The sequence below is a fragment of the Aedes albopictus genome, chromosome 1 (genome assembly GCF_035046485.1).
Source record: "Aedes albopictus strain Foshan chromosome 1, AalbF5, whole genome shotgun sequence".
Lineage (NCBI taxonomy): Eukaryota > Metazoa > Arthropoda > Insecta > Diptera > Culicidae > Aedes > Aedes albopictus.
The window spans coordinates 120,380,324-120,395,634 of NC_085136.1; the positions used below are offsets into that span (position 1 = coordinate 120,380,324).

A 15,311-nucleotide genomic window follows, 5' to 3' on the forward strand; every position below is an offset into this window, starting at 1 on the left:
GAAATCTTGACAGCAATAGTCAGTAAAAGGTGAAGATGGAAAGCTAAGGAAAGGGGAAAATGTTTCATACTTTCTCAGCAAAGGTGGGCTGTCCTCGACCTGTCCGTTAGACTCCTGAGCCAGCCGGAGCGCCAGTTCGTGATCGCGTCGTTCCTGTTCCAACTGTTGCCGGTACTGGATGTCTTCTTGGGCTTCTTTTTCCAGCTGGGCCTATGGAGGTAAGACATTTTGTTGATACTCATATAATATGCCTACTCAAAATTGCAAAATTGCACAACTCCCACAAGTAGCAATTGGAAGTCTAATTGGTTTTGAAGAGGTTCTGAGAACCATCATAAAGTTAGCTCATTTCATTGTATGATAGTTTTAAAGACAAGTTTGATTAATTTGACTTCAAAATGGTACCTGAGCTGGTCATAATTAAGTTTTATTACGGTTTCATTGGACAGAAGTTTGCTCTAAAACTGTTTCAAAACCTTCATAAAACAAAATTCTATATATTTATGTCTAAATTCTTGACAAAACCTGTAATGGTATTAGCTATGTTAGATTTTATGTTTTATCATGGTTTTGAAGCAATCAGTTAATAGAGAATCTGCAGAATGTAAAATAAAAAAAAAAAATGTATACACATTCGTAAAGTTACCTGTAATGCCAGGGCTGCTTTCCGGTCTTCCTCCTCTTGTCTTAAACGGCGAGCTTCCTCCTCTTTACGCCTAGCTTCCATTTCGGCTTTCCTGAAAATTCCGAAAAAAAATCGTTCACTCTAGTAACATTTCGAAAGCAATTCCAAACTACATACTTCTTTCGGTTCTCCTCCTCTTCCCGTAGCCTCCGTTCCTCTTCTTCTTTGGCTTTCCGTTCCGCCTCCAAAGCGGCTTGGATCTTCCGCAGTCGCTCCTGTTCTTCGGCGTTTCGCTGTTCCTGCAGCTTCAGATGGATCGTCTTCATCTGATTGTCCAGTTTGTTCATGATGTCCCCATAGAGACCGTCTATTTGCGCAGCGGATATCTTGGGATCGCCCTTGATCCTCGTTACGGCCGCTTCGATCGTCCGTTGAACGTCGGTCACCTGCTTGAGCATGTTTTCCCGCTCGGACTTTAGCTGGTTCGCAATTTCGTGCATCTTGCTCAGGTTTGACTTGATTGCGTTGATCTTGATGATGCCCTTGATGCGTGGTTGGTGCTGTTTCCGGGCCAGATAGCCGCGGACCGTTTTCTGCATCACCAGTACGCACTTGTTGCGGTAAATGATGCGGTTTTTCACTGAAATGGTGGGATAGCGTCAAACTTGTGCCTCCAGTAAAAAAAAGTTCCGCTTCCCATGGCAAAACATACTTTCAAGTCCTATAAAGCTCAGATAAAGCTTCAAACGTAAATTTCAATCTGTTTAAAAGCTAAAGTATGCTCAAGAACAACTTCAGACTCCATAAAGTTCTAAAAAGCATCTTAAGCAGCTTTTAAGCTGCGTAAGAAGCCCCTATGAACTTGATCAGAACCTTCAAGTTCATAAAGCTTATTTCAGTAACTTGATGCTCTAAAGAAGCCCAAATTGTAATTTTAACAAAACACTTCTTGAAAAGTTGAATAGAATTGAATGAATTGATTTCCATACTCACATTTAATCACACAGATTGCACAGAAGACCGATTTGATCCATCGGGAACGGACGAGCCACTTCTTGACGTTGGCAATGATCGCCCGCAGGTTCTCCGGATCCGATTTCATGATCCGATCGAACTCGACAAACTTGCCCGGCCGGAAGAACACCTTGGTAATGCCGAATTTGAAATCATTGTTGTTCAGCTTGAGCGAGTGCAGCATCGCCTCGCAGAAGGTACGCGGATTGAGCTTGGCCAGCTCCGGCGGCAGATACGACTTGTACATGTTGTACAGCTCGTTGAACGGCACTCGCGATGGGTAGCCGTACTCCATCAGCTCCAGCACCGACGTGGTGCCGGAACACTTGAGCTGTGCCAACGCCAGACCTCCCTCGAACTCGTGGTCCACCATGCGGCTGTTCGGTTTGATACAGCGGATGAAATTTGTGCCCTGGAAGTACGTGATCCTTGTTGTTAATGACAGATGTTAGCAAAACCTAACAAAACTCACGTTCTTCTCCAGTTTGTCCATCAGCTCTCCCAGTTGAGTTTTGAATTTCGATCCAACGGAAATGAAAGCCAACTTGCCCTTGGTGGAGGGAGCTTTGCCATTGACGAACAACCGCTTCAGAAGGAAATTCTCCGACTCCTGCACCAGTCCCTCGAGAGAGGCATGCAAAGCATCGTTGTTCTTCTCGATGAATTGGTTCTGCAATCGAGACGATTAAAATATATGAAATAACTGTCGGCTCATACCTTAATAATTATTTGAGATTCTACTATCATTGCTATCCCAAGAAACCATATCATTTGCATCATCCATACACTAAATATCATCATAAACCTATAATCACTAAATATCATCGGAAACCCTCGTAAACCTCCTGAATCCTCATTAGACTCCCTGAAATGTTCATGAAACTTTCCTGAATCTTTTTGAGACTAGCACGCCTTGAAATTTCCCAATGTAGGGTGTGAACAAAAATTAGTGACGTTCCCCTTTGGTGACCTTCCCCTAGCGAGCGTCGATGACAACAAGCATTCCCAGCTTCTGGAAGGAAGCTTTCCAAGCTTCCGGAAGGAAGCTTTCCAAGCTTCCGGAAGGAAGCTTTCCAAGCTTCTGGAAGGAAGCTTTCCAAGCTTCTGAAAGGAATCTTTCCAAGCTTCTGGAAGAAAGCTTTCCAAGCTTCTGGAAGGAAGCTTTTCAAGCTTCTGGAAGGAAGCTTTCCGAGCTTCTGGAAGGAAGCTTTCCAAGCTTCTGGAAGGAAGCTTTCCGAGCTTCTGGAAGGAAGCTTTCCAAGCTTCTGGAAGGAAGCTTTCCATGCTTCTGGAAGGAAGTTTTCCATGCTTCTGGAAGGAAGCTTTCCATGCTTCTGGAAGGAAGCTTTCCATGCTTCTGGAAGGAAGCTTTCCATGCTTCTGGAAGGAAGCTTTCCATGCTGTATTGTATTCAGTGTGTTAACTTTCCTATCCCCGATCACACACAAATGAGAGATATATTATACCTTACCTGATAGCATCTTTTATACACATTGCGCCCGATGAAGTTTGCTGTTGACAGCCTGAAATAAACTAAATCAGTTGTATCCAGAACGTGAACCTCAATAGTACTTTTATTGAAAGAAGATCTTTTTAGCTGACGACGAGGTTAAAAGTGAAAGTTAAGTTTGCGTGCAAAAGTGAAGTGGTTCTGGAGAAGCTGTGCAAGGCGTTCAATTGGGCAGATTTCGGCCAATTCTGGAGGTTTCCTTTGCCGGTCTCAAGTGACGCTACCAGGAGGATTGAGCGGAAGTGCTTTTGAGCAGCTCAGGCAAGGAAGATTGTGTTCCCAGGTTGAAAGCTTTCCCTGGTATAGGCCGTCGACGAGTAATTCGAGGCATAATAAGAAGTGGTTGCTGTTGTTGCGGAATTGGAAGTTGTTGCTGTTGCTGGGCAGTTGGAAGTTGCTGTGACTGGAGATCGTTTAGAGGTGGCTGTTGCTGGATTCGGTGGCTTTTTGGGATTCGCTCTTGGATTAGCTAGACTTGCCGGTGGTGACGTTGAGGAAACGGAATCGGACTGGTGCTACTTGGCGAGATCATTGCTGGTGTGCGAACAGGTACGTGATTTTTTTTGGTTCTTTTGTTTGTGGGCTACAACATTGCCATCGCGGTTGTGTTTGAATTATATTTCTTTTACATTTCAAGTGTCGTGCCTAAGTTGTGATAATGGGACTTATCGGTACCATTGACCCGTATGTACAGGGTACATCGTTTTCCCATTATGTTGAACAAATGGAATACATTTTTTCAAGCAATGACATCCAGGAAGTTAAGAAAAAGGACATCTTTTTGAGCTTGTGTGGGGTTACGGTATTCCATGAACTAAAGCGTCTGTATCCTGCTACGGACCTTAAAACTGTATCATATGCCGACATTATAAAGAAACTCAAAGAGAGGTACGATAAGGTAGAATCAGACATTGTGATGCGTTTTAAATTTCGATGCCGCGTTCAGGGACCGAGTGAAAGTAATGAAAATTTTTTACTTGACGTCAAGTTACTGGCCGAGACCTGTGATTTTGGTGAGTTTAGGGATTCCGCGATTAGGGATCAGCTAGTATATGGTGTATACGATAAAAACTTACAACAAAGGTTGTTGGATGAAGAAAATTTGACCCTAAAGGTGGCGGAACGGATTCTGAAGACAAAAGAGGTAGCAGCGAATAGTTCCCAGGCGATCAATAGAACTAGCGAGGTGCATTCAGTTAAAGAAAGGCTTGGTTGGAAAGGTGATAGGATTGAAACAAGAGGTTACCGAGAAAGAGTTGGTGCGGAAAGAGGAAGAGAGAGGAATCGTCACGAAAGAAGCTATGATAATAGGCGTTTACAGAAGTCTTATACGAACTATAGGTCTCGGTCCCGATCGCAAACCAAGGGACGCTATTCTAATTTCATTTGCCATTATTGCAATATTAGGGGACATATCCAAAAGAATTGTTATAAATTTCTGAATAAATCGAAAAATGCGACAGGAAATCCGGTGAAATTTTTAGAGGCGGAAAATGAGGATAATCTCCATGACTATTTCAAGCGGCTGAGGAAGGACTACGATAGCGACGCAGATTCAGGTGATTACTATCCTTGTATGATGATTAAATCAATTAGTAGGATTAGTGAACCTTGTCTGTTGGATGTTTGCATTGACGGGAAATCCATTCAAATGGAAATTGACAGTGGTTCCTCAGTTTCGGTGATAAGCAGACCTGACTATTTGAGCAAATTCAGTAAAACAACATTGAAAAGAAATATGAAAAAGTTAGTGGTTGTAAATGGATCAACTTTGGAGGTTTTTGGGTCAATTATGGTTAATGTGTGGTTAAATTCAAAGAAAGTTAAACTGGAGCTTGTAATTATCAATACTGATCATAAATTTGTTCCATTGATTGGTAGAGATTGGTTGGATGTTTTTTGTGATGGCTGGAGACAAATTTTCTCGAAAGCATTGTGTGTGAACAATTTGGCTTTGACCAACGATAAAGACAAAATGGTGAATGATTTGAGAAATAGATACGATGATGTTTTTAACCGAGATTTTTCGCGTCCAATCCTAGGTTATGAAGCCGATTTGGTGCTCAAGAAAGATAGCCCTATTTTTAAAAAAGCTTACAACGTACCTTATCGGTTACGAGATAAGGTGGTGAAACATTTACAGGAATTAGAGAACGGTGGCATTATAACTCCCATCAAAACTAGTTTATGGGCTTCGCCTGTAGTGGTCGTTCCGAAGAAAAATGACGAAATTAGGCTTGTAATTGACTGCAAAGTATCGTTGAACAAAGTATTGATACCGAACACGTATCCTCTGCCTACAGCACAGGATTTATTTTCCTCTTTGGCGGGATGCACCTGTTTTTGCTCATTAGATTTGACTACTGCATACACACAGCTCAAACTTTCTGAAAATTCAAGAAAATTTGTTGTTATTAATACAATAAAAGGGTTGTTCACATACAATAGATTACCTCAAGGTGCTTCCTCGAGTGCAGCGATATTTCAACAAATAATGGACGATGTTTTGAAAGGAATTGAGTTTGTATATTGTTACCTTGACGATGTGCTAATTGCAGGAAAGAGTCCTGAAGAGTGCTTGAGAAAATTGGAAATTGTTTTGGAGCGTTTGTCACAAGCTAATATTAAGATTAACTTTAATAAATGTGTGTTTTTCGTTAATAAGTTGCCTTATTTAGGGCACATAATTACAGACAAGGGTCTTCTTCCAAACCCGGAAAAAGTTTCGACAATACAGGCAGCAAAGAGACCAGAAAACGTAAATGAACTAAAAGCCTACTTAGGTCTACTTAATTATTATAATAAATTCCTTCCCAATCTGTCCATGACTTTAAATCCATTATATGGTCTGCTGAAGAAAAATGTCAGATTTGAGTGGGACTCGGTTTGTGACAAATCATTCGAAGAATCGAAAACAAAATTGTTATCAGCTAACATACTTACGTTCTATGACCCGAAAAAACCTATTGTTGTAAGCACTGATGCGTCATCATACGGTTTAGGAGGGGTAATTTCTCATGTAGTGAACGGAAACGAGAAACCCATTTGGTTTACTTCTTTTTCTTTGAATAATGCGCAAAAAACTTATCCTATCTTACATTTAGAGGCGCTGGCAGTAGTGTCTACAGTAAAAAAATTTCATAAATTTCTATACGGCCAAAAGTTCACTATATACACAGACCATAAGCCATTGTTGGGGATTCTGGGCAAACCTGGACGGAATTCAATATTTGTTACGAGAATTCAAAGGTACATAATGGATTTGGCCATATATGATTATGATATTTTATACAGACCTGCTGAAAGACAAGGGAATGCGGATTTTTGTTCCCGTTTTCCGTTGAAAAACGAAATGGTGTTGGATACCGCATGTGATTATGTAAAGTCATTGAATTTATTCGACAATTTTCCATTGGATTATTCGCAAGTAGCCCAAGAGACAAAACAGGATGCATTTTTACAACAAATACTTTCGTTCATTAAGAATGGTTGGCCTAATAGAATTCAAAGATGTTTCAAAAATGTGTATGCTCAAAGTCAAGATTTGGAAGAAGTGCAAGGATGTCTATTGTTTCAGGATAGAGTGGTGATACCTGCTACGATGCAAAGTAAAGTATTGAAACTGCTTCACGCCAATCATAACGGTATCATTAAAATGAAGCAGCTTGCTAGAAAGTATGTTTATTGGTTTGGCATTAACAGAGACGTTGAGGATTTTGTGAATAGTTGCGATACATGCTTAAAGATGACAAATGTTTCAGGAAGTAAGGAAACGAACAAGTGGATACCGACTTTGAAACCTTTCAGTAGGATTCACGCTGATTTTTTTTATTTTAAAGGGCATGTTTTATTACTGATTGTAGACAGTTGTTCAAAGTGGCTGGAAATTGAGTTGATGGATACAGGAACTAATGCTGAGCAAGTTTTGAGGAAATTTGCTGGATTATTTGCAAGGTATGGTCTTCCAGATGTCGTAGTTACGGACAACGGTCCACCGTTCAATTCAACTTCTTTTGATACATTTTTAAGAAAACAAGGGATACAAGTAATAAAAAGTCCACCCTACCATCCACAAAGTAATGGACAGGCAGAAAGGATGGTTAGGGTAACGAAAGAAATTTTGAAAAAGTTTCTTGTGGATCCTCAAATGTTTTCTTTGAATCTTCAGGACAAGATTAACTACTTTCTTTTTAACTATAGAAACACTTGTCTCGGAACTGGTGATTCGCCATCAGAAAAAGTTTTGGGGTATAAACCCAAAACCTTACTGGATCTTTTAAACCCAAATAAATCATTTAAAAGCAATTTAGCATATCCCCCTGTAGAAAATATGATTTGGAATCAGTCCAAACATATTAGGGGTGATCCTTTTGAAAAGCTTTCACCAGGAGACAAGGTTTACTATAGGAACCCTAATGTATCACAAACCCAGAGATGGGTAGAAGCTACGTTCACTAAAAAAATCTCTACGAATGTTTTACAGATTGCCATCGGAGCACATCTTCTCACGGCCCACAGGGGGCAGATAAAGCTCATCAAGAAGACTGAAAGGAGACGAAATGTCACGTTCCAGGTCGGTGACAGTATCACGAATAGACGGGGAGAGAAAAGGCGATATACTGCGTCGGATGATGAAGAACCATTCGATGGTTTCGAGTTGTCGAATGAACCCCCACCAGCTAGGAGTGAACTCCATCCAGAGGCATTGCAAGAGATCGTGGAAACCAAAAACGCATCGAATTACCAACCAGTTGGAGCTCGAAAATCGACTAGGAAGAAGAAGAGAGCAGAGCATGAAGATTTCCTGTACTATTAAGCTACATCAGTGTGAATTTCAAGTGCCATCGAATATTACGATTGATTAAGCGAATTCAAGTAAAAATACATTTGTAAGGACAAGTTGAATTCTTTGTAAGTTCTAGTTAAGTGATGATTACTAACTAAAAAGGGAAGGAATTGTATTGTATTCAGTGTGTTAACTTTCCTATCCCCGATCACACACAAATGAGAGATATATTATACCTTACCTGATAGCATCTTTTATACACATTGCGCCCGATGAAGTTTGCTGTTGACAGCCTGAAATAAACTAAATCAGTTGTATCCAGAACGTGAACCTCAATAGTACTTTTATTGAAAGAAGATCTTTTTACATGCTTCTGGAAGGAAGCTTTCCATGCTTCTGGAAGGAAGCTTTCCATGCTTCTGGAAGGAAGCTTTCTATGCTTCTGGAAGGAAGCTTTCCATGCTTCTGGAAGGAAGCTTTCCATGCTTCTGGAAGGAAGCTTTCCAAGCTGCTGGAAGGAAGCTTTCCAAGCTTCTGGAAGGACGCTTCCCAAGCTTATGGAAGAATGCTTTCCAAGCTTCTGGAAGGAAGCTTAAAATCGATCATTGTAATTGCGATTGTTTGGACTAAACGTGAGAATAAATACGCTTAAGATATTCGTCCAACAATCCCATAAGCTATGGAATTTCTAAAACGCGGACAGCAATTTAATAGAAATGCCTGTGGTGTATCGGCTTTTTGGTTGTCAACACTCTGTTTCCAACAGAAGTCTACTTTCATCTTCGCCTAAAACAATCATCACATGTTTGGTGTTCATAACTTACCGTATTGTAGCAAACGGCCCCGGCGAAGTGGCGCACCAGGAACCCTTCGTCGTCGCGCAGCACTCGATGGGCTTTCAGGCGCGAAGCACGTGGCAGCGATAACCTGAAGTGCCCCTGCCATGCGCTGTGCACCTCGGACGTGAAGTGCGCGTACGAAGGCTTCGGCAGTTTGGACTCTTCGTCCAGGATGTTGAAAATGCCGTTCGCCTTGGATTCGATCAATTCTACGGAAGAAGAAGAAATTGACGTTCAGTATTCATGATGAGTAGTTGCGCGAGAAGGTTAGTTACCGATTATGTCCTGGTTATCGGTGAACTTGATTTCCGGCACGTTGAGACCTTCCCGTTTGTAGAGTTCCTGTTCAGCCGCCAAAATGTTGTCATTGAAGAATTTCTGCAGCTTCTCGTTGCAATAGTTGATGCAGAACTGTTCAAACGAATTCACCGTGAAGTACTCTGCAATTGGAACACCTCCGTCAAATATAACTCTGATGTACGATATTACCCCACAAACTTACCGAATCCAGCAATATCCAGGACGCCAATATAGTAGCTCGAAGCTTGGAAGGGAATGTTCTGATTGATCAACGACACGATGTGATCGAACAGCCGCGAGTACAGAGCCTTCGCCAAAGCATCTCTGGCGTTATTGGCCTCGTAGATCTTCAGAGGTACCATGATGACCGTACCCTTGATGCCACCACCTTTGCTCTGCATCACCCTGGAAACCAGAGCTTGTCGCAGTTCGAACGAATCCAGCCCGATCAAATTTGCCGTAATCGCCAACGCCTTCTCCGAGTTTTGCGAAACTCGGCAACCTCCTTTGGCATCCTCCGGATTGTCCTCGAAGTGAATGTTACCTAGATGTAGAACCGCCGCGACTAATCCATAAATCTCGAACTTCTGGGTCTCGGAAAGCCCCAATCGCGTCAACGCTTGATCTAGGTCCTGGAAATCATTGTAGTCATCCAAGATCGGATCCTTCAACGATCCCTTCGTCATGTGATCCCGCGACTTCTGCGAATTCGGAATTTTCCTATCCGTATTGGCTGTGGAGAAATACTGCGTACACCCTGACAAATACCTATAGTCATCGGGTTTCCCGATCTTCAGCTTGTCCCTCAACTGCTGCGGCGCTCCCGCACACAGCAAGTAAAACACATGGTAATTTCGTTCCTCCGGGCTCTGCGTACAGATCCTACTCTTCTCCAGCAAATAATGGGAAATGTAACCTCCCACCACCTGACACTTGCTATCATAATGCACCTCGATAAACTTCCCGAACCGAGAACTGTTATTGTTCCTCGTGGTTTTCGCATTACCGAACGCCTCCAGAATCGGATTGGCATCCAGAATCTTCTGCTCGATCGGTCCCGCCGTCGCCGCGGCATCACACAGGTACTTCAGCAGATACTTGGTACTCTCGGTTTTCCCCGCGCCCGATTCACCGGAAACGATGATTGACTGGGACACCTTGAGGACGCGCATGTCACGGATCGCTTTGTCGGCGATGGCGTACACGTGCGGTGGCAACTCACCGAGCGATCTGCCATTGTACCGCTTGATCGTGTTCTTGGAGTACAGATCCCGGATCTCCTTGTACGGATTGACTGCTATGAGGATGTTGGCTACGTAAGTCTGATAAGGGTAAGGATAATAGTGTTATTCGTTTGATTCAATTTTGTGTTTGATTGCAGACTACTTACATAGATTTTGTCCTTATAATATCGGTTTTTGATGTTATCTAGCAGAGTAGCTTCATTAAGGAACATTAATTCACCTGAAATATACAAAAAATGTATGAAGAAATATTATACTTTTTTATCACAATTTTCACAATCTTATAACAATTTCCGTATTATAAACCTCACTACGTTAGCAACTAATTACTAATTTTTGTTTTTGCTTACGGGTATTTGTTTATTTCTATTGTTTTCCTAAATACGTTTCAAAACTTTTCAAATTTCCTGTATGGAACAAAATACTGTGCGGATATTTTGCACTGTTTTAAATGATGTACAACACCAGGAAAAAAAATCACATAATTGATAATCGCTGATAAGTACAGTTCTTCTATGAACTTGAGAAATAGATAAACATCTGGAGCTTGCAATTCCCACTAATCACTCGACACATTTCAAGTGGTTCCGTCCATATGGAAGCGATAACATTTCTCCTAGTGCCATCGATTGCTCTTGATAAAGGCAAAATGTGAACCAACAAATGAACTGCGTTAGTCATCGTTGAGCACGCTGTATACCTAAATGAAATAAATATTTGTTGTTGTTCAACTGTTGCAATATCCGCAATTGTCTACTAATTGGACGTATGGACCGCTAATCACATCTTAATTCATTCTCGATCTCTACTTATGTTTCACAACCCCATCGAAACAAATTGCACCTACACACATCGCGTACTGAAATCACGCTAGCACATTGCACCATGTGACATGCCTTATACTTAGTATGCTGGGAAAACATGCTCAAAATTCCGCTTCACCGGCATTTGGCAATGCCACCGCGGGCCAAAGAAGTGGAACCATATTTTTAGAAATAGTTCTTTTGCATTATTGACTCACGTAGATTTCGTTTTGCTAGGTAGGTTGTATGCTAGTGGTGCCATTGTTGATGTTCATTCTCGCGTTCTGTGCCACCGAGCATTGCAAAAAATATTGTGACACCCTTCTCGGACACAATCGCATACGCCCCGGGCACACCGCTAGAGCAGTGGAGTACAATTGCAACAAGGGGGAGTGCACCAGTTATAAGCCTAAGCGATTATATTTTATTTCATTTCCATTGTGCAACGTTTTTGAGGTCATGTCAGTTTTTACCTAAGTTTCTGAAAGTAGATTTGAAAACATGCATAGCAATTCGAAATTTTGTTAAAAATTTGTTTTAGTCCAGGGGTGATACACAAATTATGTCACGCAAAAATCGACCTTTTTCAACCCCCCCTCCCCCCTATGTCACACTTTTTGTATGAGACCACTAGATTTTTTGTATGGGTCGTCACGTTCTGCCAAACCCCCCGTCCCCCCTAAAAGCGTGACGTAATTTGTGTACGACCCCCCACCAGAAAGTTTCTGGCTACGACATTTGTGTTATATGATTATATCCTGCAAGTTATTTAGAATCTGTCCATGCTTTCTTGGGCTGCAAAACGGTGAGTCGATAAGGAGAGCGTCCAACATAGCTCTGATCCTCACAAGTTCCTACTACATGCTTCCACGGGTCAAGAGATGACAAAGACCGCCAGCTAAGAGTTGTGTGCATAGCTGGTAGTGCAGCCTGGGCACTGTTGTCCTTCTGACTTCAGCTAGATTGAGGAGGTACGACCCGAGCGTCTGTTCACCAAGATGATGCGGCTCAAACAACGTCTGTTCTGGCATCCAGCGGCTGAGTAAGAAACGCTACACCACGCCCAGCTAGATCCAAGGTGGTAGCCCCATCAGCGTGGTCTTACCAGTGTTAGTTGGGACGTTAAACAGAACTGGCACGATGGCCCTCAGGCGAGACAGGAGTGTTGGTGTAGGCCCAATAAGCCACCAGTAAAAATCCCCATTGCGAATAACATAGAAGAAAATACAACTCGATACAATCGGCAAAGTAATTTACGTCGAACTACATCCCCGCAACTTCGAAATCTTGGCGTTGCAGGAACTTTGTTTGACTGAACAGAAAGTGTGGAAAAGCGGGCATCAAGCGGCTACCTTCTACCAAAGCTGTGGCACCACCAATGAACTGGGAACAGGATTTATAGTGTTGGGCAAGATGCGACAACGTGTGATCGGGTGGCAGCCGATCAACGCAAGGATGTGCATGTTGAGAGTTAAGGGCCATTTCTTCAACTACAGCATCATCAACGTCCACTACATACACGAAGGGTGACCTGATGACGAGAAAAAAGCGCAGTTAGAGCAAACATACGATGGTTGCTCGCCGCGTGACGTGAAAATCGTTATCGGCGACATGAACGCGCAGGTAGGAAGGGAGGAAATGTACAGACCGGTAATCGGGCGAAACAGCCTGCACGCCGTATCGAATGATAACGGCCAGCGATGCGTAAACTTTGCAGCCTCCCGTGGTATGGTAGTCCGAAGCACCGTCATCCCCCGCAAAGATATCCACAAAGCCACCTGGAGATCACTCGTCCATCACACAGAAAACCAAATCGACCACGTTCTAATCGACGGTAAATTCTTCTCGAATATAACCAATGTCCGCACATACCGCACAGTGCGAATATAGATTCGGATTACTACTTAGTCGCTGAATGCATGCGCTCAAAACTTTCGACAGTTATCACCACGCATCGAAGTCGAACGCCGCGGTTCAACATCGAACAGCTGCGTAACGTAGAAGTGGCTCAAGACTACGCGCAGCAGTTAGCAGTGGCCCTACCAACAACGGAAGACCAGCTTGGCGCAGCTACACTTGAAGATGGTTGGAGAAATCAGTCTTCCGAATGAAAAAGCGCCAGCAGGAAGAACGAGATCGCGAAGCGATGGAAGAGCTGTACCGCGCTAAGGACACATGAAAGTTCTACAAGAAGCTGAACCGCTCGCGCAGAGGCTTCGTGCCACAAGCCAACATGTGCCGAGATAATTACGGGAATATTCTCACGAGCGAGCTGGATTCATGGATGAACGCGCTACAACGGACCAGATGTTCGCCATCCGCCAGGTGTTGCAGAAATTCCGCGAATAGAACGTGCCCACACATCATTTGTTCATCGATTTCAAATCGGCGTATGATACAATCGATCGAGAACAGCTATGGCAGATTATGCACGAATACGGATTCCCGGATAAACTGATACGATTGGTCAAGGCGACGATGGATCGATCCAAATCACTCTCGTTCTATTCTCTATGTAACTTTACTTTAGTATAGTCCAACTTCTCGAGCAGAGTCTAACAACAAAATGGTAGCAAATCGAAAACTCGATTTGTATTCAGCAGCAAATTGATATCACATTTTGATATCAGTCTGTCTTGACTTGAAATTTGATTTCAAATTTAGATTTCGTTTTGCTGCCATTTCAAACTATTATAAAAAATAAGTTTTTAAATTCTTTTTAAATTTCTAGGCAACCTTGTATAATAACTCTAAGATTATATCATTAGTGTAATTATCTTATGGCATTCAGGATTTCATATTAATCGAAAAATCCCTATATTTATTGCTTTTTTTGCACCGTATTCGACCCCCTGCAGAAATTTTTTGTCACACCACAATATGTTCCCACCAGTTTAAGCATACATTGGTTCGTTTCGCTGCTAGAAATTTTGAGCGTCGGTTACACTGTTTGGGTGGTGCATGGAATAATCGGTTTGTTTACTTGCTACTTTCCTTGGTGTTTGACGTGTGAACAAATATTTTAGACGATTGAACATTTGCCCGGTAATATATAAAGCAATGCAAGATGCAATAACGATTTTTCAATTTTTTCGTACTGATAGCAACAACAGTTATCAATTTGCTATCACTGATAGCAGGAATTGTTTTCAACTTGATGTTACGGAAACATTTTTCTGGTATCATTTTTGATGTTTTAATCGTTAAAACGACCAAAACGACAACAACCTGAGTTCTCATATTTTGCAATATCACAACATCAAAATTTGTTTTCAATTTGCTGTCAGACTTTGCTCGGGTTATCACTCGCATTGTACGCCGAGCAGAAATGTGTGTGAAAGCTACAAATAAATAGGGGGAATCCGGGGTAAAACAAGCGATATATTAGATCAGAGAACCGTGCGGTGATGCGAACAACTCCATTAGATTCCCCGGGCAATTTCATTTTCGGAAAGTCCTACTATATCGAAAACATTACGATCCAAGCAGAAATACGACCGGTATATACAAATAAATAGGGGAAACTGTGCAGTGATCCAAACCACTCTCATTCGATTCTCCGAGTAAGTTTTACTTAAGGATAGTCAGTTTTTATCGACCATGTTACACTAGTAGAAATATCAGTTAAATATTCAAAGATTTTAGGGGAATTGGGGTAAAATTGGCAGTATTCCAGTTCAGGGAACTGTGCAGTAATCCAAATCACTCTCATTCGATTCTGTGGAAACATTTACTTTGGGACAGTTTAACTTTATCGATCATGTTGCACACCGAGCAGAAATACGTGTAAAACTTAGAAATAAATAAGGGAATTGGGGCAAAACGAGCAAGATATTAGTTCAGCATATTCGTGCAGCAACCTGAACCACTTCCATTCGATTCCCCGAGCAATTTCACTCGCGGAAAGTCCTAGTTTATCGAAAATATTACAATCCAAGCAGAAATACGTGAAAAATATTTAAATAAATAAGGGATATTGGGGTAAAACAGCTATGTCTCAGTTTTGAATGCTGCGCGATGGCCCAAAAAGCTTGTATTGATACTCCGGGCAATTTTATATAGGGCTGGTACTGCTCTTACCGATAACGTTTCACTCCGGGCAAAGATGCATGTGAAAATTTCAAAGAATCGGGGATATCGGGGTCATTTGGAAATATTTCAATATTTAAAGCCGTTCGATGAAACAAACC

At 42.0% G+C, this 15,311-nt stretch overlaps 2 protein-coding genes across 5 annotated transcripts in view; one reads left to right on the plus strand and one right to left on the minus strand.

Moving 5' to 3' along the window:
- LOC109402216 (myosin heavy chain 95F) overlaps window positions 1-15,311 on the minus strand; it is a 123,982-nt gene that overhangs the window by 15,695 nt on the left and 92,976 nt on the right. For both annotated transcript variants that reach the window (XM_062845283.1, XM_062845284.1), the window contains exons 3-11: window positions 10,465-10,538; window positions 9,277-10,396; window positions 9,050-9,214; window positions 8,760-8,983; window positions 2,112-2,309; window positions 1,619-2,051; window positions 803-1,265; window positions 647-737; window positions 71-210 (exon numbers count right to left, since the gene is read on the minus strand). In XM_062845283.1, the coding sequence (XP_062701267.1) occupies window positions 71-210; window positions 647-737; window positions 803-1,265; window positions 1,619-2,051; window positions 2,112-2,309; window positions 8,760-8,983; window positions 9,050-9,214; window positions 9,277-10,396; window positions 10,465-10,538 (2,908 nt within the window). The remainder of the gene's footprint in view (window positions 1-70; window positions 211-646; window positions 738-802; window positions 1,266-1,618; window positions 2,052-2,111; window positions 2,310-8,759; window positions 8,984-9,049; window positions 9,215-9,276; window positions 10,397-10,464; window positions 10,539-15,311) is intronic.
- On the plus strand, window positions 2,316-8,265 carry LOC109410016 (uncharacterized protein K02A2.6-like). 3 transcript variants are annotated; one of them, XR_009996170.1, is made up of 2 exons: window positions 2,316-3,698; window positions 7,633-8,265. XR_009996170.1 is itself a non-coding variant. In XM_062845282.1 (2 exons), the coding sequence occupies exons 1-2, from the start codon at window positions 3,808-3,810 to the stop codon at window positions 7,695-7,697; spliced, it is 966 nt and encodes a 321-aa protein (XP_062701266.1). In that variant the 5' UTR covers window positions 2,316-3,807; the 3' UTR covers window positions 7,698-8,265. The 3 variants fall into 3 exon arrangements, 2 of the variants coding, with proteins under 2 accessions (XP_062701266.1, XP_062701264.1); XM_062845282.1 differs by having other exon boundaries at window positions 2,316-4,708; XM_062845280.1 differs by having other exon boundaries at window positions 3,018-3,698; window positions 3,787-8,265.